General features: G+C 39.6%; 2 protein-coding genes across 6 annotated transcripts; one reads left to right on the plus strand and one right to left on the minus strand.

The window, feature by feature from the left end:
- Positions 1–459: 459 nt before the first annotated feature.
- On the minus strand, positions 460–2,746 carry DDX28 (DEAD-box helicase 28). Its single transcript, XM_023934959.2, has one exon. It carries the CDS (start codon positions 2,729–2,731, stop codon positions 1,121–1,123), a length of 1,611 nt encoding a protein of 536 aa, XP_023790727.2. The 5' UTR covers positions 2,732–2,746; the 3' UTR covers positions 460–1,120.
- On the plus strand, positions 1,994–18,692 carry DUS2 (dihydrouridine synthase 2). Of its 5 annotated transcripts, none has more exons than XM_086847246.1 (16): positions 1,994–2,170; positions 3,173–3,312; positions 4,205–4,250; positions 4,953–5,044; positions 5,950–5,993; positions 6,640–6,700; positions 7,940–7,987; positions 8,586–8,651; positions 10,252–10,322; positions 10,715–10,801; positions 10,907–11,075; positions 12,001–12,122; positions 14,807–14,950; positions 16,171–16,258; positions 16,912–16,985; positions 17,301–18,692. In XM_086847246.1, coding segments are annotated over exons 2-16 (1,236 nt in total). In that variant the 5' UTR covers positions 1,994–2,170; positions 3,173–3,189; the 3' UTR covers positions 17,302–18,692. The 5 variants fall into 5 exon arrangements, with proteins under 5 accessions (XP_086703372.1, XP_086703370.1, XP_086703369.1 ...); XM_086847244.1 differs by having other exon boundaries at positions 18,195–18,692; XM_086847243.1 differs by lacking the exon at positions 1,994–2,170 and adding an exon at positions 2,663–2,836 and having other exon boundaries at positions 18,195–18,692.
- Positions 18,693–24,333: the final 5,641 nt, after the last annotated feature.

The following is a 24,333-nucleotide window of genomic DNA, read 5'->3' on the forward strand; positions in this document are numbered from 1 at the left end:
TGGATTTAGATCCAATGCTGTAATCTCCTCATTCACCATAATGTAGAAACCTACTATTTCTCCATTCCGAGTGATTGCACAGCCTAAACTGGATAGCATGGGAAAAACAGACACTAAAAGAAAGGCTTGTGGCAAATCACTGCAACGGAAACCAGAGCTAAAATGCTTGGTTTGTGTGATTATTTACCATGGATACAAACTAGCAGCTAGATATGAAATAACCTCAGCCTCACTTCAACTCTCTGGTTTGAAGCAAAATAGGACAAAGGCACAACATTCAAAAGAAATCTCACACTCATTCTGTTATGTGAGAGTCACTAGAACCCATGAACCAACACACTTCTTTCATTTTAACAGAAGACATCTTTCAGTGTGGTGGGGTTTTTTGGCTTTTTTACAGTCAGTTCAGAAACTGAACATGTCACTACAGTAGGCAGAAAAAAAATGGGCAGAAAACACTTTAGGACTTTTTAGTTTTTATTTAATATAACATGAAGGAGCAAGATCCCATTTCTCAGTGAAAAGTAACCGTAAAGTAACAAATTAAGGCCTCGAAAGAGCCTCAAGCACTATTGTGCCTTCTCATTCTCACTGTACATTATGGGTATCCCATCTAGAATTCTCTGAATGAACTGCTACATTACAAGAAAATCAAGAATCCTTTGTCCTTTAGTCCTTTGTGTCTGTAACTGGTCAGGTTTTATCTGCTGCCACAGCAGCAATTTTTAAGTTTTAATAATGAATGTTACAGATGGTGGTGGGCAGTAAATAAATGCAATAGAGCTGTATATCATACAGAAATACGTTCATTTGGATTTGAATTTAAATTATGTCTCAAAATAAGTAAACTAAATCAACTGATGAAGTAGTTCTTCAGTATTCTCCAAAAGCATTGTTACTCACTTACTAGTTTCCTTTGGGAAAGCCACATGTTGTGATAGCTGTGCAGATGAATACTGCAGCTTCCAGAACAGTGCGCAAAGTTCACCTGACCACCTAGTTCTGAAATTCAACTCTATTCTTTCAGTCTGCCTTATACATAGCAGCTCGTTCACTCTGCCTTAGTGACCTCAAGGTAAGCCCCTACCAGGGAATGCCTGGCAACCTGAATTAACCTCCTTTAGGCAAAGGTAGAGTCCATTCCTGGGAGACCTGTCCTTTTTCGGGCTGCAGTCTCTATTTTCCGTACTAGGTCCACATCCCACCGATGGGTGACAAAATTAACCACAGCTCCAGGTGCCTTGCTCCCAACCCGGCCAACTCTCCCAGCACGGTGCAGGTAGTCCTGTAAGGTGTCTGGGAAGTCATAGTTGACCACTAGCTGCACACTGCTGGTGTCCAGCCCCCGCGAGGCAAGGTCAGTGCAGACGAGGACAGACACGTCACCCTTCTGGAAAGAGGCAAAGATGCCAGCTCTAGCAGCTGCTGACATCTGACCCTGCAGCCTCAGGTGCTTGATTTTGTGGTCGTCCAGGATATAGCCCAGCCAGTTGACAGTGCTGGCAGTGTTGCAGAAGATGAGAACAGCCCCGCCAGATGACGGGCGCTCCTTGAGCAGCTGCAGCAGTTCGGGCAGCTTGTCCCGGCCTTTGAGGCGGACAAACTTCTGCTGGACGTGAGGCGGCAGGTGGTGCAGGCTCTGGGTGCTGAGGGTGACAAACCGGCCCACGTCAGTGAACTTCGCCAGCGTCTCGCTGAGCCCCGTGGGGAAGGTGGCTCCGACCACCACCACCTGCGTCCTCTCCTCGTCGGGACCGACTGGCCCGGGAGCGCCGGCGGCCAGCGGAGCGTGTGCCAGGATCTCCTCCAGCAGCTCCGTGAAGGACTCGTCCATCAGCGCGTCCGCCTCGTCCAGCACCATCCAGCGCAGCCTCTCCAGAGCCAGGAAGCGCCGCCGCAGCGCCTCCCGCAGCGCTCCGGGGGTGCCCAGCAGCACGGCGGGGCCCGGCGGCGGCGCCCACAGCTGCCTCCGCAGCCCGCCCGCGGCCCCGCCGCCCGTGAGGCCGCGCACCGCCAGCCCCGCGGGCGCGCACAGCGCCGCCGCCACAGCGCCCACCTGCGCCGCCAGCTCCCGTGAGGGCAGCACCACCAGCCCGCGGGGCGCCGCCGGCCCCGCCGCCTCCGCCGTCACCTCGGGGCGCCCGAGTAGGCGCTCCAGCAGCGGCAGCAGGTACGCCAGCGTCTTCCCGCTGCCCGTCTCGGCGGCGCACAGCGCGCTGCGGCCGCGGCGCAGCGCGGGGATGGCGAGGCGCTGCACGGCCGTGGGCCGGCCGATAGAGAGCCGCTCCAGGCCCGCCAGCAGCGCCGGCTGCAGCCCCAGCTCGGCGAAGGTCGGGCCCTGTCCCGTCTCAGCCGGCGGCGCTTGCAGTGCGGGAGCCGCCTTCTGCGAGGGCTCCAGCTGGAAGTAATCCCCGTACGCCTTCCGGTGCTTCCAGCCCGCCGACACCAAGGGCGGCTGCTCCCAGCGCCCCACCGTCTGCCAGCGGGGCTGGCTCAGCTCCGGCCGCCGGCTCCGCAGCAGAAGCTTCCCGGGACGCGGCGCCGCCGCCTCTCCCTGCCCGCGCCGCCGGCGCTGCGCGCCCCGCTGCAGGCGCTGCCGTAGGGCCCAGGGGACGCGCACCACGGCCGCGGGGGACTGCGGGCTCCCCGCCGCCGCTGTTCCGCTGCCCGCCGGCCGCCGAGGCAGCAGCAGCGGGAGGGCGAGCGCCGGCCCGGCCCGGCCCAGCGCCATCGCGGCCCGCACGTGGGGCGGCGGCGCTGCCCGATGACGCCTGAAAGAGGCGCTGGCCCCGGTTCTCCCCGCCCCGCCGAGCCGCGGCACAGCCACGCCGGGAGGGTGAGTGCGCCGGACCGTGCCGCTCCGTTCTTTCGCCTTTTTCCGCTGCCGGCTGAGAGCCGTCACCGTGCCGCCACCGCGGGAGCGGCTTCGGCCCTGAGGGGCCCTGGCAGGGGCGGCGCGGGGCCCCTCGCTCGGGAAGGAGCCCGTGTGGCGGGGAGCGTCTCCCGGCGCCCTGGGCTCCCTCAGGCTGGGTGAGCCTGTTCCCCGCTGCCCGGAGAGCCCTGTCACACCTGGCGGGGCACCCACCGCCCCTTCCCGGCAAAGGACCGTGCATCTGTGTTTGCGGGCAGGAAATGACGCTCCATGGCAGTCCCCCTGGGCTCTGTCTTTCAGGTGGTACAGCCGCAGGAATGACGGTGAACACCCCGCTGTGCTTTAGAGGAAAGAATATCCTGGCTCCAATGGTGCGAGTGGGAACACTTCCAATGCGTCTGCTTGCTCTGGACTACGGTGCCGATATCGTATACTGTGAGGTATGGAGAAGGAGCAGATGAGGCATTTTTATCTGGTAACATTATTATTAAGAAAAGTACAAATGGACTTTTTTCATTGTATGACTTGTTCTTTTTACACATAGTTTTCCACTAAAATGAGGAAAGAAGAATCTCTGTGTCTTGAGACATTTCTCTGAGCCATTTTCAAGTTCTGGCAAACCCATATTTTAAGGCTGTTCAGTAGCTTCAAGTACTTTAGACAGAACACCATAACAATTTCCTCAAGTTGTACTTTTATTTGCGTTTGAGGGAGTAGTATTTTTTTTTTCTATTTCTTTTTTCAGTAGAGTCAGAACTTTGAAGGAACTTTGAAGACTGACTTCATGTCTCATCTGGTTAGTTCTGCTGTGCATCCATATATTTCACTCATAGAATTGCTCTCCTTGTTTCTTAAACACTTTCTTTAAATCTGGCTGAAATTGAGGTCTGGAGTCCCCTGCAGAAGAACTTCGTGGACCTGTTAGAGTGGATCCAGAGGAGGCCACAGTGATGATCAGAGTGCTGGAACACTTCTCTTACAAAACAGGCTGAGAGAGCTTGCATTGTTCTCTTTGGAGAAAAGAAGGCTCTGAGGAGACTTCACTGAGCCCTTCCAGTACATAAAGGGGGCTTTTAAAAAAGAGGGAGAAGAACATTTTACAAGGACAGATGGTGATATGACAAGGGGGAACAGTTTTAAACTGAAGAGAAGAGAGCTTTAGATTAGATATTAGTATTAGTATTTCTTTAAGCAGAGGGTGCTGATGTATTGGGACAGGTTGCTCAGAGAAGTTGGTCTCTCTAGATAATTATTTAATAAAATGGGCAACTGTTTAGAGCTAACTGGCTTAAACAATTCAACTCATTGACATTTTTTATCCTTTCTACTCAGGAGCTGATTGACATAAAGATGCTGCAGTGTAAGAGGGTTATAAATGGTAAGTGTGGCATTTCTTTTGATAACACCTGTAAGGAGTCTCTTCTAGTTAAGAAAAAGGGTAATTATTTCTCTGAAGCATTTGTCTAGTGATTATAGTGATGTATCAGTACATATAATCTCACTGAATTGTGTCTAGGAGCTTACAGTAAACTTTTGAAGTGCTACCTTAGACCTGTCTGCTGCTGTATAGTTTGAAACTTTAGTTTGTTTGTTTGGACTGCAGTAGAGACAGTTTCCAACCATGAGTCTTTTTAAATGTTAGCTGTTTGTGACATGGTACCTTTTAGTCTTCTGCAATAAGAAAGCAACATATATGAGATCTCTCTGTTTATCATTCATTTATTAACTTGATGGGCTGGACTTGGAATACCATGATTGTCACTGTAAGTTCTTAAAGTTCTTAAAAAGGTATCTTTGAGACCGGGCCCTGTTTGAGTGGCATAGAAACAGTTGTTTGCAGTGTTCCTGCTGGGAAACAGAAGTTCACTACAAATCTCCTTTCTCCTCCTGCCCCTTCCCAAAAATAGTACTGTTCATTTTGGCTGAGTCATCACTGGGCTTTGATACTTTTCAAAGAACATCAAATTACTTTGATGGCATTTCATTTATATACAAATGACATGGTCATATGACATTTTTTTTAAATTTTTACATTTGTATAGAATTTTTGTCTGTTTTATGTGTTTCTCATTTCATACAGAAGTACTTGAAACAGTGGACTTCGTTGCGCCTAATGAAAGAGTTGTTTTCAGAACTTGTGAAAGGGAGAGAGAACGTGTTGTCTTCCAAATGGTGAGAAACCAGATACTCTTCTAACAATGTAGTTAAATGAGGTAGTGCTGGTGACATGTTGATGTCAGCCTAAAGCAACTCTCCCTGATGCAGACTGTCAATTTCTTGATGTTTCAGGGACAGGTAAAGTTTTACGTCAAACATGTTGCAGAATTTCTGAGCTGTTGGTACAAATCAAGATTCTGTCTGTTTTCAGAAGAGGTGATTAAGATAACCTCTGTGCTCTCCAGCAGCTTGTTTTTATAACAGGTATCTTAGATGTAAATTGTGCTGATGTCTGATCACACATTGAAGTTTTTCACTGTCTTATAAACAGTCTCACTGGAAGGACTGAAAGAAATGGCATTGTTGAATATAGATAAGAGAGGATTAATTTGTGCATTAGCATTGCATAAATGGATTAAAGATTCTCTATGCAGAAGAGAAAAAGACGGTAATTTGCTCTTAGAGACCACTCTGCAGGACAAGAGATGATGGGCTTGGAGGGAGGGAGTAGCGTGAGTGGACTGCATTAGATACTGAAAAGACCTTTTTCAGTGGTAATGTAGCCCTGAAATAGGTTGCTTGTAGAGTCTGTAGAATTGTTATTAGTGGAGGTTCTGAAGAACATTAAAATAGTTATCTGTTGCTGAAGGGCTAAGAACATTCGATATTGCTGTAGGTGAAGAGGGCAGACAGACCTCTTTGGATCCTTTTTGTATCACCTTTTATCATCCAGTGGCTGACTCCTGTATGTGCTGTAGGTAAATGTTTTAAGTATCCGGTATGCCTCTGAGTGGGTCTCTCTCTGTAGTAAATGTTCAGAAGAAATATAGTTGTACACATGTGCAAGTAAGCACCTTTTATTAATTTTTTATTAATTTGATGATATTTTGTAATTACAAATCCTCTTCTTTTACCAACAGGGTTCAGCAGATGCTGAAAGAGCCCTGGCAGTAGCTAAGCTTGTGTAAGTCATCTACTTTCACCCCCTTCCTACCATGGGTTTGTCTGGGTTTTTTTTGTACAAGACAATTTTTTTGTACAAGACAATTTTTTATGATTGAGAGCATCAGGGTAGCTCTTGATGGAACCAGGAAAACTTCAGCTGCATATATTCTGTGCTGGGATGGCTTTTTGCTGGTGCAGATGTGTCCTTGATCTCTCCAGTATGAATGGGTATTGCACAGCTGCAAGACCAGTATACCTGAAAATGTCCCTTACTGTTTGTGGCTTAAAGACTCCAGTAATGTGTTGTGCCAAAATGAAAAGTGACTCTCAAAAAGGAGGTTTTAAACCTCCATTTAAATAGATGGAAGTTTCAATAGGACTTGCTGTAGTGATTGTAGTGAATTTAGTGGTGGATTTGAGTGCTTCTGCACAGCAGTGGTTATTGAAACCTGTGGACAGGGTGATCTTCAGACCACCATTAAAATTTATATATTTAACTTAAATAAGTGAGAGGCTTAAAATTCAGAAGTTCAAGCAAACTTTACCTTAAGTTCTCATTTAAGCCTTAATGACAATGGAACAAATTACCTGGAAGGAAGGATATCTGTTTCTTGATACTTGTTCTAATATGCTAAAAATATTTTAATTTTTTCCTTCTCTTTCAGAGAGAGTGATGTGGCTGGTATTGATATCAACATGGGATGCCCAAAAGAATATTCTACTAAGGTAAGTAGATTTTGATTACTCTTAAATGGGCCTTTTCTGTCTTTCTGGTGTGGAATGTGAAATATATGGTCTAGTTTTCAAATTCAAGCAGTAAAATTTGCAGAAAAAAGTTGAATTTAATTTCTTGTAATAAACAGAAGACTCTCAAAAGTGTCATGGCCCTAACACAGTAAAATAATGTAGGCTGTTAGAAATTAAAGTATTAAAGGCTAGATAAAATAAAGTGTTTTGTTTAGGGTATTTAAATGTTTTTCTGACATCATTAATTTGTTGGGTGAGTGAAAAAAGTTCTGCCTAGCTTTAATAAAAATTGAAATCAATTTGTCATATGAGTAAATAGATGGCAAAAAACAGTCACAACTTAGTAATGCTGAATTCAGTTATTTGTCAATTTTAAGTGGGAGGACAATGGATCAGTTAAAACCTGATTCTAATTTTTTTTTTGTAGTAAAGCACATGCAGTTCTAAATTAAACTGTTACTTCTGGTCTGTGACTAGAACAGAGCATTCAAACTGGTTGTTAGGACTGTTAAGCCATGTGGTGCAGAGATAAAGCATCAATAAATTGCACCATTTTGATGTCAACTGCTCCACAGAACCATAATTAAGATCAAAACACCAAAATACCCATCTTGTACTAGAGTGAAAGATCAAACCTTCAACTGCTGGTGAATGGTTATTCTCCAACAATAGTTCTGGGTCAAAAAAGGTTGGTCAAAAAAGTTGGTGGCCTCTGCATCTATGTATGCAGATGAAACAATGTGGGAAAAACAGCTAAAATATTAAATTGTTCATAACTATGTTAAATATTCATTATTTCTATTCAATAAAGGCACTTAATTTGTCGTAGTCTCTTTTTTAAATGTAGGGTGTAGACAGAAAGTACTGACTTAACAACCTCTCAAATGTGATGTGTAATGTTAAAACAATAAATCTTTTCAGCTGTCAATTAATGAGGAGAAACTGGAAGATTATATTTGCTAAAAATAGCTTTTTGAAATCCTATCCATTCAATAAAGTGATGAGAGCAAGTTGATGCCCTGAATTACTGCTTAATTATTCTGATACAGGTCTAAGAAATGTTGCACCAAAATGTTCACTGATGCTCCTGTATTTTAAATTTTGCTATTTTTTCCTTAATACAACATTGTTCTTTTGTTACAGTCTGCTATTAGGCAAAACAATTGAGTTGAAAAATGTGTTTGCCTGATGGGTAACAGCTTCTGTCTGTTTTCCCAGGGAGGTATGGGAGCAGCACTGCTGACTGATCCTGACAAAATTGAGTCTGTAAGTATCACCTCGTGGGGTTGGAGCTGCCTTGGAAAGAATTGTGCATTGTGCTCTACTGGCAGCAGGAATGAGTTGCATAGACAGTAAATTTATGATTGCTGGAGTGGAATATTCAGTTTAGGACACTGGAATTAAGGTTATAAACAAATATTCCTAATTTACTTCTCATTTCCATTATCTGGCCTATACAATTGCCAGCTTCTTTCTTCTCAGTTTGAAAACTTCCAGTGTGGTGCAGTATTTGCAAGTTTTACATGTCTATGCATGCAATCTGAAATTATCAGAGTTCACTGGCCACCTCATATAAAAAGCAGTGTTGAAACTCCAGCATCAGTTAATTGCTCTCTAAAAATCCAGTTGAAATCAGCAAAGAAGTGGAAGCAAAAATGTCTTAGACTGGAAGTAGGCTTGTGTATCTACTGGATAAAATTGTATATTCAGTTACAGATTGTATATGTCTGCCTAGCATGTAAGATTCTTTATAGAGGAACAGTAAACAGTATTACATTATTCTAACATTTTCAAGAGGGAGGAGACTTTTAGTAATGCCACTGTTGTGATCAGGTTTTTGTCTTCTTTTTTCCTTTTTTTTCAGATATTGACCACCCTTGTTAAAGGAATTTGTAAACCAGTAACCTGCAAAATCCGCATTTTGCCCTCAGTAAGAACATAAATCATTGTGCTGAAGTATTTGGCTGTAATTTCTCCAATTTATTATCAGTTAGAATATATATTGTTCTAGTATGTTTCACTGTACAGCTGTTGCTGTGAAATTACAATTTGTAATTGCTGTGCCAGCCTGAATGGTTATCTGACCTGCAAGGTGCACAGTGACTGTGGGCTTGTCTGATTCCATTATATGCAAGGGCACAGAGGCTTTTATCCTCTAAATTTCTCAATTGAGTCATTTTTATGTCATAGAGGTACAAAAGGGTTTAGGGACAGCATCCTCGAGGAGCCAGTAGACTCCTGTTTTTCACATGAAGTAGCCAATAAATTACTGTTTTCTGTTCTTTCTGACTAATTTTAATTCCATACTGTTTTCCTGTTCTTGCAGTTAGAACAGCCAGTGAAGTTACAGGGTCTGTCTTTTTCAGAATCTTTTCCCAGACTTTTTTTACAGCTGATGTATCTTCCTTACTGCCTTTTTTTTTTTTGCAGATAAATTCTCTACGTATTTTTAAACCTCCAAGAGATGATTTGCCTTCTCTTTTAAAGACTGATTATTTTGCATTTGGTTATTAAAATACCCGCCTAGATACTTTGATTGCATATGACCTAAATAGATATTTTAGTAGATGGATGAACTGTACCTGAGCCAGGTTTGTTCAGAAGTTGTTTATGTGTTGGGATAAACAAATGAAGCTTGTGTGAAAAGAATCAGTAACCCAGTCTAAGATCATTTTGTTTCTGAAGTATTGAATCAGAGAAGTGGCACCTTTATCCTAGAGCCTCTTCTTTTTTGTTTCAAGCTGGTTTTACATAATATTATCCATCAGAACAGCAGGTGAGCTTCTGGCTCAGAATCCCTGCCAACTGGGACAGTTGAAGTTTCCAAAGACTGAATCTGATTTGGGATCATATTTGGGATGAGCCACAGGTACTCCTCCAGCTCTTGAAAGGAAAACTTGCCTTGGGTTTTTTTCATTCTCCCTTTCCCTAAAGATGCATAAGACAGGCTGACACAGCAGTGTGTCTATTTTATTTCTGCTTGTTAAGAGCATTTTACCTCTTTGAAAATACACTGGGCCTTTTGATTTACTGGGCAGGTATGAGTATCCTTAGAATTTTTTAGATGCTGGTTAACATTTTTAAGACATGTCTGAGAGGAATATTTATAGTTGTGTGATTGCATGTTAGGTTGATTTCAGAAGACATCCTCTTACTGAAAAGCATATTACTATTTAGAGAATAGTCATTAGGACTTGCTAATCAAGTGTTCCAATCATTTTCAATTGACAGTCTGAAAATCTGTTGGAAAATATTCTCCTGCTACAGAGTATTATGTTACCTGGTTTGAGAAAATTTGTAATCTGTATATTCAAGGAAGCATTGAAAATGAATTCTTATTTTTTCCATAGCATATAGTTCTTTAACAGATGAATATATTAAATGGTTGTACATGTTGGGCGTTACTGATGAAAGTCAGGAATCACATCCCTCTTGATAAAAGACTTGCAGCATTTATTTGTACAATGGTCTCATGATAGTTATTCTTTTTGCTTTGAATTAAAATCATGTCAGTCTGTCTTATTTCTCAGGTTGAGGATACTGTCAATCTGGTGAAGAGAATAGAGAAAACTGGCATTGCTGCCATTGCAGTCCATGGAAGGTAAATTGATTTTAGGTGAGAAAGACTTTTTGTTTGTTGATGACTGTAGCACAGTATGACTGATGTGAGTATACTCTAAATGTAATATGTCCTTCTGATTTCAACTGTTAACTGATTTTGTGTTCTAGGAAATCAAGTCAATAATTAGGGAATTGAATTGCTTGCTGCTCTTTTCCTAAAGAGTATAAATATTTTCCTAAATATTCGTTTTCAAAAACCAAATAAAACTAAAATTATTTTGCATGCTTTGTATCTAAAAGATCAAATACATAAAATAAATAAGCTGAAACAAGTATATCCCGATAATCATTGTCACATCTGCTGTGGTTTAGAGATCTATAAATTCCACAGGAAATCTTTGGTCTTGTCTTTTTTTTTTGTTTGTTGGAAAGGAAGAAGGAGGAGAGGCCTCAGCACCCTGTCCACTGTGATGTGATCAAGGCCATATCTGAAGCTGTCTCCATTCCAGTAATAGCAAAGTAAGTTGGATTAATTAGCTCATTATGGTTAGGTGCCTGTACTTAAGATTTCCAAGTGCAGGAAGAAGAGCCATGATTAATTATATTAATGTTGTTAATTTTTAGTGGAGGATCTCATGACTTCATCAAAGAATACACAGACATTGCAACCTTCCAGAAGGCCACAGCTGCCTCATCAGTCATGATTGCTCGTGCTGCCATGTGGAACCCCTCTATCTTCAGAAAAGAGGGGTTTTGCCCCTTGAAGGATGTCATGCAAAATTACATCAAATATGTATGTTTTTTCTAAGATCTTGTAATTAACATTGTTTAGAATTGTTAATCCAAATCGTACTGCCATGTCTTAATTCCATTTCAAAGTGTTCGTTCTGGGGGTATTTTAAGATAATGCATGTGACACGCAATCAACCCCTGCTTCCTCTGTTTGATTTTGTTCAGAAAAAAAAATGCTTTTTAACCCTAGTTCTGTGTCTTTGGGAACATTTATGAGATTTACCAGACTATCTAAAAATGTAAAGAGATTTAAAACTATGTAGTGCAACTCTTTCGAAGTCACAGTTGTACAAATTGAACAGAATATTATGTACAGTGCACAATATTGAATATACAATATTGAACACAGAAGTGAAGGAATATTAAATACTCAGTTGCTCCTAGATCAGTTTTTAGAGATTAATTACTTTTCACAAATACTGTCAAGCAATATTCACAGTAGGGAAGCAAAGGGAATGATTTGCCAATAAAGTAATGCTGTATTGTAGTGCTGTTGCTCTATTAGCCAAGTCATCACATATATGAAGTTTTATCCACTATTCAAAGACAATATTTTAATGACATAATAGGAAATTAATCAGAAATCTGTAACTTTGATCACATCATCAGTTCAAATTCTTTTTTTTAACTTGAGCTTGCTGTTAATCAGCTACTTACTAAAATATCAGTGCATTGCTAGTCAATGATGTAAACAGGTCAACTCTTTCTTCAGAAGTATATGAGTTAGCTGAACTTTAGTTCATGAAGTTATGCCAAAATAATCAGATTATAGTCACACCCATGGGTAATATTGAGTATGTTACTGAGGAGATTGCACTGTGGTTTTCTTTTCAAAAAATAATTGTGAAAGTCATCAAGACACCATGTGCAGTATAGAAGATAAATTTGTTTGGTGTGTTTTTAAATTCTTTGTCTCTTTCCATCAGGCAGTGAGATATGACAATCACTACACCAACACTAAATACTGCTTATGTCAAATGCTAAGAGAGCAGTTGGAAACTACTCAGGGTAAGAAGCTTCATGCTGCACAGTCCACACAGGAGATCTGGTAAGCATGGACTTCAGAAAGGGAGCAGTATTCTGTCAAACTTGCACAACACTTCCCTGTCTAGCACTGCCTGGCATTTCACACTGTCAGGAGAAGTTGCAGAGACCCCCCCAAAAAGTCCAGATGGGAGATGTGAAATAACAGAGTCAACTTTTCCAGGTTTCCCCCATGCTCAGATGTTAAATCTTTAACCCCAAAATTCTCTATATTCAGCATGCTAATTTGAGTGGTGCTTCACTGAGTGACAGGTATTTATCCAGTATTTGCATGAAGTGATTAAGAAAAATTTGAGCTTGTCTGCAATTTTGCTGAACTTGTCTTCTTCCAAGGATATTTATTTGATTTAGCTTTCCCTCTTGCATGTAGTTTTTTTAATGTTACTGGAATATTTATAATACATTTGTTTTAAAATGAACCCTTAGAAACCATGTATCAGGGTTGTATGGTATTTAAATGTAGTTTTTTGTGCTGCTTTTCATACCTGGAATATCCTAATGAATGATGGCAATCTTTTTGAGGAAATCTAGTAGCTTTAAAGAATCTTACCATCCTGCACATCTGAAACAGACCGGGTGAAATTTTTCAGTGGGAGAGACAGAAATGAAAGAAAAAAAATTTTGAAAGAAACCATTAAATAGGCAGATGAATAAAGAATTTGCACAGAACTAGGGGAGTTCAGGTTTGGACACATCACAAACTGAACAAAATAAAGCTCTGAGCTTGCATGTGTCATATCCATGTTGTGTGTTATAATTATCCCTCTGATTGAAGGGAGGGGAAGAGTTTCCTTGTCTTTTTATAAAATGAGCGGTCTGAAACTGTTTGATATATAATGTGTATAAAAATGGATGGAAATACTGAAAGCTTGAAATATTTTGAAAAATAATTTATTAGTTTCTAGCAAACCCTGTTCAGCATGCTTTTCATGTCCAAAATGAATGGAAATGCTTGCAGTCTTTTTTCAATTTTATTGCCTTTTGCCAATTTTGGCTTTCTGTAAATAATTATGCCTTACATTACAATGAAGGGAATTTGTATTGCATATATAAAGTGAACTAGCCTTCATTATTCTTAAAGGAGCAGTGTAATCCATGAACAACATTTCAACTTTGCAAGTTACTTTTCACTTTGGCAACTTAAAGAATTTAACATGTTTTAGTATTAACAGAGAGATTAGGTATTAGATTAACAGACAGACAGATATTAGATAGTAACAGACTATTTTGATTATAGATTTTGAGTTTAGGAAAAAAAATGTAGTATAGATTGGAACTCAAATATTTTGCAACTTCAAAAAAGTCTTAGCCCAAATGGCATTGGTGTTTTCTGCTGCATGAATAGCAGTGCATAGTATGCAAAGTAGATACTGTAAAGTAACAGTTTTACACAGGTAATTAGAGATGTCATAGTTCATACATATAAACACTGGATAGAGATCTAGTGTAAAACTATGGGATTTATGTGCTATGCTTAGCAATTCTTTAGGGACTTCCAAAATCAAACTCTCTGCTTTGTACATGTGATGCAATACCAGCTTCAAAATGGGCTAAAGCAATGTGTGTGAAGAGAGGGAGACAGAGAGAGCCATTTGAAAATTTATGGAACTGCTTTCTGCCAGCACACTTGGTCTTTTAACCCCTGTTCTGAACAACCTGTTTCCTGTCCAGATAACTGAGGAACAGTCAGTTTTCTAAAATGCAGCAGTTTATCTTCAGACAAAAATAGTGCATAATTCTGCTGTCTCCTGGTGGTGAGAATGGGTTACAGCCATTTGAGCTTTAACCTCGGTGCTGAATGTAAGAGAACAGCCTGCTCCTGTTCCCACAAAACATTTACATAGCAGTGTGTAATAAATTTGCCTTCCCTTAGAAGCATAAGTTAGTATTGTTCAGCTTCATTGCTTTTTTGCCTGGAGCATTGGAGATGGCTTTCTGGGCAGAATTCATTTTGTCATTGAACAGCCTCATATCAACCAGCATCCTCATAATAGAAAAAGAAGTTTCTTTTCTGCTGCAGGTTTTATTGCCATTATCATCTGTAGAAAATCAATAGTCTCATTTTTTCAAAGTAGATCCAGCCTGCAATGAATTTGAAATTTAAAAGGATTTGAGGCTTTTGCCTTTGACTAAAATCCTGGTTGCTCCTTCCCTTTATTTGGGCTTGTGAATAATACTCTGAAGTCAGAAAATCAGAGATATTGAGGGGTTTGGATGCTATAGTGTTTATTGCTTATAGTATTTTTAATCACTATAATTAGAAGAAGAATCTTTTCTCTGCTTCTTGCTTGTATTGCCCTTGTGGAGCTGATGGACCAGATTTCACTCTGAGATGTTTGTTCGCTGACTCATCCAACTGCAAGTTACTCAAATGAGCTAATAACTTGAACATTGCAGGACCTGTATTTCTGACTGATGCTGCCTGTACTTCCAGGCTACAAATTGTACGTGTAGTGCTGGAAATCAGAATATTCTTTTTCTACTTGTAGCTCAACAATGTCTGGTAAGAATTGAAAGAGAAACAATGTAATGCTACTGTGCAGAATATAGGCACACTTCCACTTCACTCTCTGTACTCTTAACATATACTATAAACACAATTGATTTCTACATTTTGTTTCTCTGTCATAAAAGTGATACAAAAGTTTGTAAATTGATGTGTAATATAAAGGAATTCTATTTGCGTAGTGAAGTCTTTGAAATGGGTGACTTCTATGAAGAAACCACAGCTATTTTTGAAGCAAAGAAAACATCTTTGGAAACCAAGATGCAAGATGAAGATGACCAAATGGAAGATCCAGATGTAATAAAAATGGCTATTAGATTTGACAAGTAAGTATGCTAATCAAGTTTTTCACTCTCTTGCATCTTTGAGTAATAAATGTGAGGTTGACAGTGTCTCAACAGTTTTTTGAAAATGATGATTTGCAAAACAGTACTTACTGAGTGAAGTCCTATGAAGCAATAAGTGAACATCATTGCATAATCACCACTCTTCCTGTGCTATCTGGATGTTGTAGGATGTTCTTTAGTTCCAGGCTTCCTGAGACTGCTTAATTCTCTCAGTTAACTTGTTAAAAGTGCTGAGTGCTCTAAAAGAGAGAAAAAATAACATGTCTATGTAGAAAAGTATAAAGATGTAGAGAAGTTTGACTAAAACATAATAATTTTTCTATAAGAAGTCCTGAACAAATTTTTTAATTAAATTTAATAATAATAAATTTAATAATAATGAAATTTAATAATAATAAAATTTAAATTTTTAACAAAATTTTTAATACTCTTAGAGTATTCTAACATGCTCATCTGAAGTCTTCTGTGTTCCACTCATAAGCTATTCCTTGAAAAATTAATTCATTGAGTTGAATTCTGTTTTATATAATTTTTAATTATATTCTGTGAAGCCTATAGAATTGCTGTTACTTTCATTGTGAAACTCGTGTTTGCTGATTTTGCTAAGAGGCCTATCAAACAGCTCAAGAAGAGTGGGATATGTAATATGCTCAACAAATCCAGTCATAATGCTTTAATATTTAGAGGATATATTACCTGACTCCTTGAGAACTGCATACAGATTTTATAATAATTTTTTGTTCTGCCACATGCAAGGGGCTGTAATTCTGTGTCAGTAACTGAATAAATTCCTACATTTCCTACCCTTTTTTCATTTGATTACTGCTTTGTAACAGAAGCAGTTTCTCTTTTTTCTTCTAGTTTATAATTAGTACTTATAATAAGCAGTACCAAACTGTATCTCTTTTCTGTGTTGCATATTTAGTTAGAATCTCCTTTCTGGTAAGTATCTCTTCTCCAGCTGTATTACTATGGGATGTAAATATTCAGGAAAAATTAATAGAAAACTTGAGATTTTATTTTAGATGTTTTGTCACACCTATTATTTGAGTTATCTAATGAGGAAGAAGCATCTTTTTCATAATCTGAGCTGTAAAATCAAACCTCAAATAACTGGTAGAAGTAATACAATAAGCAGCACCGTCTGTTTTAAAATAGAATTTTGTGCACAATTGTTGACCACAAATTTTTCTGCCTAGGCGAGAATATCCACCACAGATCACTCCAAAAATGTATCTTCTGGAATGGTGTAGGAAAGAAAAGCATCCCCAGCCTGTTTATGAAACTGTGAGTCAATGAAAAGCCCTTTCAAACCTCTTCCTCTGCCTTGTATATGAAATAAAGTATTTTGGGACTCAAGGTACTGAGAAATTCTGCTTCCCAGTCTGATGTAGCTCTTTCAGAAAGCAGCTGTAGAAATGGTAATGCACACGAGTATGAAAATAGCAGCTTATTTTACTAGAAAATAAAAAATTGAAAGTCAGACCTTCAGTCTGCTTTTGATTCATGTGTGAAAGAAGTTGCTGTATTTTTTTGATCATTATATAGAAGCCCATGGCTGACTTCCTTTTACTACATCTGTGAAGTAAAGAATTAAGTCTTGTAATGTTTTCTGTTGCTCACTGTTACAGAGAGGAACTGTATGGGACAGGAGCACCTGTTTGGTTAGATGGTGACATTATTTGATTATTTTTTATTTTTGTAAAACAAAAAATATTTGCAGCTTGGACAATTGCTTAATTTTTTTAATGTTGATTATGTATGGTGAAATTTCTGGTCTGAGTTAGAGTAATTTTAAAGTTATGTTACTTGTTATTCTTTATACCTATATGCCTTTTAGTCTTTATACCTATGAAGGAATGTTGATGATGTTGTTTCTACTGTAAATTACATGACTGGTTTTTGACAGCCCCTTCCCTTTTAATTCTATTTTTCTACAGGTTCAAAGACCACTGGATAGATTATTCTGTTCAGTAGTGACAGTAGCTGAGCAAAAATACCGATCAACTCTGTGGTAAGCCATCCTTAATGGGTTTTTCAGCTGGATTTTTGTTTCTGAAATGTTGCTTAAAATCTTACATTAAAAGGGTATTCCAGTTTATTCCAGTTGGCTCTGATAAAGGTCAACTAAAAGCTACCTCCTAAAGCTACCTCTAGGAGGGAGAAAGGATTAAAAACTTCTGAGAATTGAGTGTGACAAGAGGAAGTAAGTACTGGCATAATCAAATAAATGGTTACAGGTTTTAATTCACTTTGTGGTAGTCCACTAGTTGTATTGGAAAGGGAGCAAATAGGTGACCCAGTTCCATTCTGTATGTGATGAGTTCAGAAAGAAGCCAAGGGAGGCAGAGGGGAATGCTGGAGGAGGTTGTGTCTTCAGCCACGGCAGCAGATCCATTCCCAATAAGAAGTCAGGACTGAGTGTCAATATCTAGTGAAGCAGAGGACAGTACACTGAGTTCTTGGAGATCACAGTTAATTAGCAGCTACATCCAGGGCTGCTGTAAAGTTTCGTGATGGTATTTTATACAATCATCTATTAATACCAGAGCTGACTTGAGGCATTTTCACCTAAGGTGATCTTGATTTAACTGCAAAGCTAGAGCTCAGCATTGAACATTTTAAACAGGACAAGTGCACACAGCTGCTTTGCAGCCTTCCTGTTCAGAGACTTTAGGAAGTTATGCTGATACGAAATTTTGAGAAGAAAATGTTTTAAAATACTGACTTCCACAAATGTGTGATGTGCAGTCTTTCTCAGAAATGACAAAACTTTCATTATTATGGAGCAGTTCCTGCTTTTGCCAGCATCAGTGAACTTGCACATCTGCCAGAGAGTACCTACGCCTGAGCCTCTTTCAAGAAGAGTGATCCTTCATAAATGTTTTGTTTAGTGATCAGATTTGTAAAAGTTTCCTTTCTGAGGATTGTGTGGGCCAAACACACATTGACTGTGTGCCTTTGAATTGAAGAGTGTTTTGAGAGACAAGACCCGATAGAGACAAATTTTCTAGGAATATTGCATCAGAAGTGATGCATCAACACTTGACACCTAGCAAGATTGAAATAATTTCTGGAACTGACCGGTTTTGTTCCTCTGCTGTGAGATGGCTACAAATGCTGTTTGTTTCATGATGTTGCATCAGAGACAGGAAGTTGTGTCTTGGCAGTGTAGAGACCTCAGTTTCTACTTTTACGTGTGCTCTGTGTGCTTGCTCTTCAGGGACAAGTCCAAGAAACTGGCAGAACAGGCTGCAGCTATTGTCTGTCTGAGGACGTTGGGTGTCCCAGAGGGAAAGCTCTGTGAGGGAGAAAATCACCTGATTAACAAACGCAAGAGGGGAGACCAGGAGCGCTTGATTAGCAGAGACCATGGAGAGGATCTTGCTGAGCCTTCCCATAAAAAAGCTAATTTTATTGAAGAAACTTCTGACAGGAATGTGCCGAAGATGCCACGATAGCATGGAAATTAGAGGTTTCATGCCTATGCAGCCACAAATGAGATCTTATTTGTATATCTTGCTGTTCACATTTCATTTGGATTCTCTCAGAGACAGATAAATTTCCCAGTTGTGAAAAATGCCACTGAGATGTTTACTGTTCACCACTCACTGTCCCTATGGTGCCTTTTAGGTGATAATTAGGAACTTGATTTTAATGAACATGGAGAAGTTAATCCAAATAATAAACTTTTTAAAAATATCAGGTATTTTAAAAGCAATTTTGTCATTGGTTTCATTACTTGTTTTTTATTTTTAATGAGTCTACAGTGTGCTGGTAAGAGATGCATTAATACATCATCCACAAGCAGAGGAATGAAACTGCAATTAATCAGAAAAATCAATGTAGGAAAATAATTACTAGCAAAGTAGACATAGTTGTGTCAACTGAATTTTATGCATGTTTTGCAAACTTCATTTACATTCCTCATGTATATCAAGAAGAAGGTTTTTTTTAGAGAGAAGGACTTTAAAATTGTAAGACAATTATTAAAATAACGTTCTTCTGTGATAATTTCTACTACATTTTGCCTTTTAGAAATATGACAGTAGAATTAACCATCCTTTCCTGGTCTTAGGTGTTAACAATTGTGTCTTCCCAGTAAGGAACTGGAGCCACACCTTGTAGCAATGACTTTTTTGAATGAAGGCCCTTTGAGTTTTGTCTTTTGGACTTGAAAGTCCTTGTAAATGTCTACAAGTAGATTACTTGCAGTAATGGCCATCCGAATATGGCCTTGCATGTTCTTGAAATGTGACCTTGTTTGTCTCAGTAATCAGTTGTTGGTGATACAGGGGTCTTGATCAAAGGCCCGTGTTCTCTCCTTTGTTTTCCATCATCACAACTTCCTATTAAACTGTAAGTAAATGCTGTATGCCAAGAGAGGATACAGACCCTGTCTGATTCATGACAACTCAGCTGAGCCTGTCTGATATAAATTAGAGTTCTGAATCCTCAAAAGAATGCCAAAAGAATTCAGAGATTTATGTTGTTAACAGTTTATTGAAACAGTGGCTTAGTTTCCCCCAACAGTGTGAGGGATCTTGAGATTTGCAGCTCTGGTATGAAAACAAAGTGATGGGAATGTATCATGCCATGATCTCTAAACTACTTTTTATAAAGAATGTGCAAGATATAATTCATTTGGTCATAATTCATAAATAATCTTTCTATTTAAAAATTCGATTCTTTTCCTCAAGTGATAGTACCAAATTAAACTGTCTTTTAAAAAGGAAGAACAATATCTCATCAGATAATATTCAGGGTTGTGAAGTTAAAATGTCTGCTGTTTCAATTAGAGTAATTGACAGTAAATCTATACAGTCTAGGAAGAAGGAAGCTTTCCTTGTTCAATTTGCACATTGCAGTAAATGTACTTTAATATGTTTACATTCAATATCATTTAGTGCTACAGTTTTACTCTGAAGCACTAAAAAAATCTGCAGTATTAATCAAATTTCAGAAGTAGCCTGTTTTCTAGTATAAGTTCTATCTGAATAGCTTACTTTTGTCAGAACTATTTGGAGCCATAGTAATAAAGAAAAAGTCATTTTTAGGTCCTGCTACCGGTGTAGTTTGTAAGGTCTAATGTAATAGAATCATGGAATGTTTGAGTGTGGAAAGGACCTCTGGAGATTGTGTGGTCCAAACCTGTGCTCAAAGCAGGGTGAGCTAAGTCAGGTTTCCCAGGACCATGTCTAAGTGGGTTTTGCACATCTTCAAGGACTGACACTCCACAGCCTTTCTTGGCAACCTATTCCAGTGTTTGAGCACCCTTAAGGTAAGCAAAAGTGGGGATTTTTTCCTTTTTCTACATGGAATATCCTGTATTTCAATTTGTGCCCATTGTCTTTCATCCTGCCACACAGAAGGATCTGGCTCAGTCTCATAATCATTCTCTAAAAGGAAAATTGAATCTTTGGTAATATAGGTGGTGATGCTTAAGTACAGTGTAAAGTTGTATGGCAGCACAATTACTGTGTATCAGTGGAAGTTACAGTGGATTGGGATGAGTTTATAGATAAGTCAGTCATGAAGAGCATGTTATTTATCTTTTGACTCAGAAAAAAAACCCAAAAAATTTCTCAGGAGAAAGTGCCACTGCTGACTTGTACTTCTAAAAGAAGCAAGATAGGGTCATTCAGTTTAGAAGGCAAGGCCTTCATAACAGTGTTTGTACCATGGGGGTTTTTATTTCTGTTACTCTGTCATGTGATGTGAATGTGCATCCTCCTGCCTCCTTAGTGAGGTACAGCCTGTGCAGACTTTTCAATTGCTTCCTTACAGCCAGTGACTCCATGCAATTCAGAGCACAGGTTTGTGGTGAGAGGTGGGTGTTCCAGTGTTGCTTCAGAAGGTGGAAATCTTGGGTTCATTTGAACAGCTGAGCAGATTTCTGCAGGATGCTGTCAAAAATTCACATGTAACTGTAATAGAAAATAGATACCTTAACACAGGTATGAGTACCAGCCTGGAGTCGCTTTATTACTCATATTACAGAATATGTGCCTTGGCTTTGTTGCTGTAGAGAGTTGGATAAAACTTGCTGCATAGTTTGCTATGAGCAAAATAAATGTTAACACTTGTCTGCAAAGTGTGTGTATTAAATCAAATGGGTACTAAATGTTGAGGGGTATATTTTTGTTTTCTAATAACTGCATGTTTTCAAATCCTTCCTGAAATTATTACATAGTTGCCAATGTTACACTGACTCCTCTTAACTCTCTGCACTGGTTGTACACATTAGCAGGGTTGTCTGTGCTGTAGTTATGGATAGGTCAAACAGAGCCTGTGAAAATGACAGTGAGGAGTCACTCTGTTGGAATGAGCTTCTGATGCTAAATATAGAAGGCCTGCAGTTCTGGCAAATGGCTAGAAAGTGTAACATTTGACATCTTTGATCAGTTTCAGGAAGAACCAAAGAAAAGTTGCTCTTGTGTATGTAGATGTATGTGCTTGTCAGAATGTTGTGATTTAATGTATTTCTGTTACATACTTTGATTCCTTGTAACTCTGTTAGAACTAATGTGTGATGACTTATCCTACTTAGATCATTCATTTCGTCCTAACCAGTTCTACAGATAGGATAATTGTATTTATCGTGTGTGTTCCCTTCTCAGCACCAGTGGTAATTACTTCTGTGAGCAGTGCTTTCCTCCTAAAAATCACTACATCCGCATTGCTTTTAAAGAGCAGCTGGTTACTCTGAGTTTCTGCCGTGCTTCTCTTCCCTGCTGTACCTTGCTGAAACAGAAGGTGGCGGGTTTTTTATTGTTTTCCGAAAAATACGCTGACTTCTGCGGTACTTACCAATCCAGTCATTGCACTTCAGCATTCTTGCATAGGGTGGCAATTGAGACCACAGTTGGATTGGAGGATATTTAGCTTCACTTTTCAGAAACCTCTTTTTATTCTTCTTTTTTCTTTCTTTTTTTTTTTTTTTTAATTTAATGTGGTGTGAATATGATACTTGGTCAATACTGATGAAAGCTGTGCTCTATTTTAAGTATTTGCTTAGTGAAAATGTTTCACTATTAATCCTGTGGAACTCTGTGAAACAACTGGAGGGTTTTTTGTTCCATCAGCCAAAAAAGCAGTTGTATTTTTTCACTTGCTAGTGATGCTGCAGGGAGTATTTGTAATGATACCTGCCGAAGTGTGGTCCATGGGTGTGTGGAGAACTATAGCTTGTCCTCCCTGTATTCTGCTTACTAGAAATGTGAATGGGAATGCAGAGATATTTTTACCAGCCTTTAGTGTGGATGCACTCACTGTGGGTCTACCTCCAGGGCCTTGCTGGTTGGAATGCTTTTTGGAATGTCCCGGGCTCTCAGCCCAACCCCGCCCTGGAATGTGAGGTTAAATGTTGGCGGTACAAATACAGAGTTTGAATATCAAAATCCTAGAGTTCCCCAGCACTGCAGTTTCAGACTGGCAAGTGAGCCACATGTCAGCTCAGCTGCTCTCCAGTTCAAAGAATAAGCGTGCCTCGGGTTGCTGGGGAAGGAGAGGGAGGTGGGATGGTTTTTGTTTTGGTTTGGTTTTCACTTACCCGTTATGACACGCAGAAGAACGTGCTTTTCAAACACATCAACTGGCAAGATCGTGAGAGGTCCCAGACAGGTGTTAGCTGGAAAGAGTCTTCATTCACAAAAGCATTTTACTGCCATTCTTTAATCAAACCTAGGAGCTCAACATAATGAAAGCTATTGCCTTTTTAAACAGGAACCTACTTATATTTGGACTCCGAGTCAAGGAGTGATGAGATGGCCTGTAAAGCTTAAGTTCCATATGTGCCACAGTGCAGGAGGCCAGTGCTTGAGGCTTTGAGTCACAGGTGCTGATGACAAAGCTGATGAAAAATATTAAAAGCTAAACATGGAAAGTTAGTCTTTGGTGAAGAGGGGGTGCATCAAATATTGCTGAAAAGCAGTTGCGTAGGTCAGTTGAGGAGAAGAACTGCTGAGCTCCAGGGGGAGTCTGGTTCAGTCACCTGTATTCCAAGGAGCTCTAACCTCAGTGAGCTTTGTGAGAGGAGCCTTAAAATATGCCTCACTAAGTGGTGTTCACTTAGCTCCCAAATGAAATTGTGTTGCAGGAGCTAACGTGAATCCGCTGTTAAACGTCTATCAGTTAAACAAATAAATACTTTTCCCTTGCCCTGGTGTGGTGGGACAGTCTCTGTTTTCTGTTTTTAGAAAATTAGTGTCTGCAAGATATCCTCTTGTGAGAGTTTACAGAGCACTGTAGTACAAATCTGATACTTCGCTCATTTTAACTTAACTTTCCTTGATAAACTCCGTACATTTGTAACTGCTTCAGTATGTCATTGTGTTCCTGTTCAGCTGCCTTTAAAAATCATTGCTTGGTGATTGGAACCAATGGATATAATCTAAATATAGTTGTGAACATGCATTCTTTGATTAGTATTCTGTTGCATAGATCTGGCAGAACTGGATTTGAATACAGATCTTCAACCTACTTTTTAGCTGATTTAAAACTGTATAAGCATGTTTTTTCTAATACTTTATTTGTCGATTTACAAACTTCTCTAAGCAATGCATGCCTGTGCACTTGCCACTGCCTGTGCACAGGTGTTAGCATGGATTGTCAGCAGCTGGTCATGGGCCTTCATGTTGAACTTCCTAACAGAGACTGATAATGAGTTTCCCTCATTGTGGTCAAAGAAAAGTGAGTGTTATAAAGATATTTAACTAAAGCTAGTACATTTTTACTTTTTCTAATCTCAGGTGTTAGAAAGGATTATCTTTTTGAATAAAGAAAAGTCATGTTGTAATTGAACTTCATTGGGAGGCTTCTCAGTGACTTACCTGGTTTGGTTCAGTGTATGCTTATTTACTTAAGAAATGGACTACTGTAGTTTAATTTTCTTGAAGCTTTTCAGGCTGTAAAAATTTTTTTTTCCTTTTTTTTTTTTTTTTTTGGTAGTTTACTGCTTCATTTGCTCTCTGAATTGCTATAAAATTGAAAGCAAACCATCTGTGTATGCACTCTAGTTATATACTCATACTGAATCCCAACAAAAAGTTTAAAAACTGAAACCATTGTTTTCTTTTGTGCTGAAATAGAGCCAAATCCTGGACACCAGACAGAACACAAGTAAACATGTGTGGGTAGAGGCACCTATATGAGCCACAAAACCCATGAGATCTGAAGGGTGTTAAAAACAATGTGGGGCAGTTTCACTTGAGCAGAAGTATGCATTTATTTCCCCTGTATGGCGTGTTTGTAAGGGTGTTTGTTTTTTTTAATTTAACATTGTGTAGTCAGATCTGTAGGTGGAAGGGAATGGAAGATGGAGTGTTCACAAGGGCATCAGGGGTATGATTCAGGGAGGTGCA

This window comes from Cyanistes caeruleus, chromosome 12 (assembly GCF_971803275.1).
Source record: "Cyanistes caeruleus chromosome 12, bCyaCae1.hap1.1, whole genome shotgun sequence".
In the NCBI taxonomy this organism is placed as follows: domain Eukaryota; kingdom Metazoa; phylum Chordata; class Aves; order Passeriformes; family Paridae; genus Cyanistes; species Cyanistes caeruleus.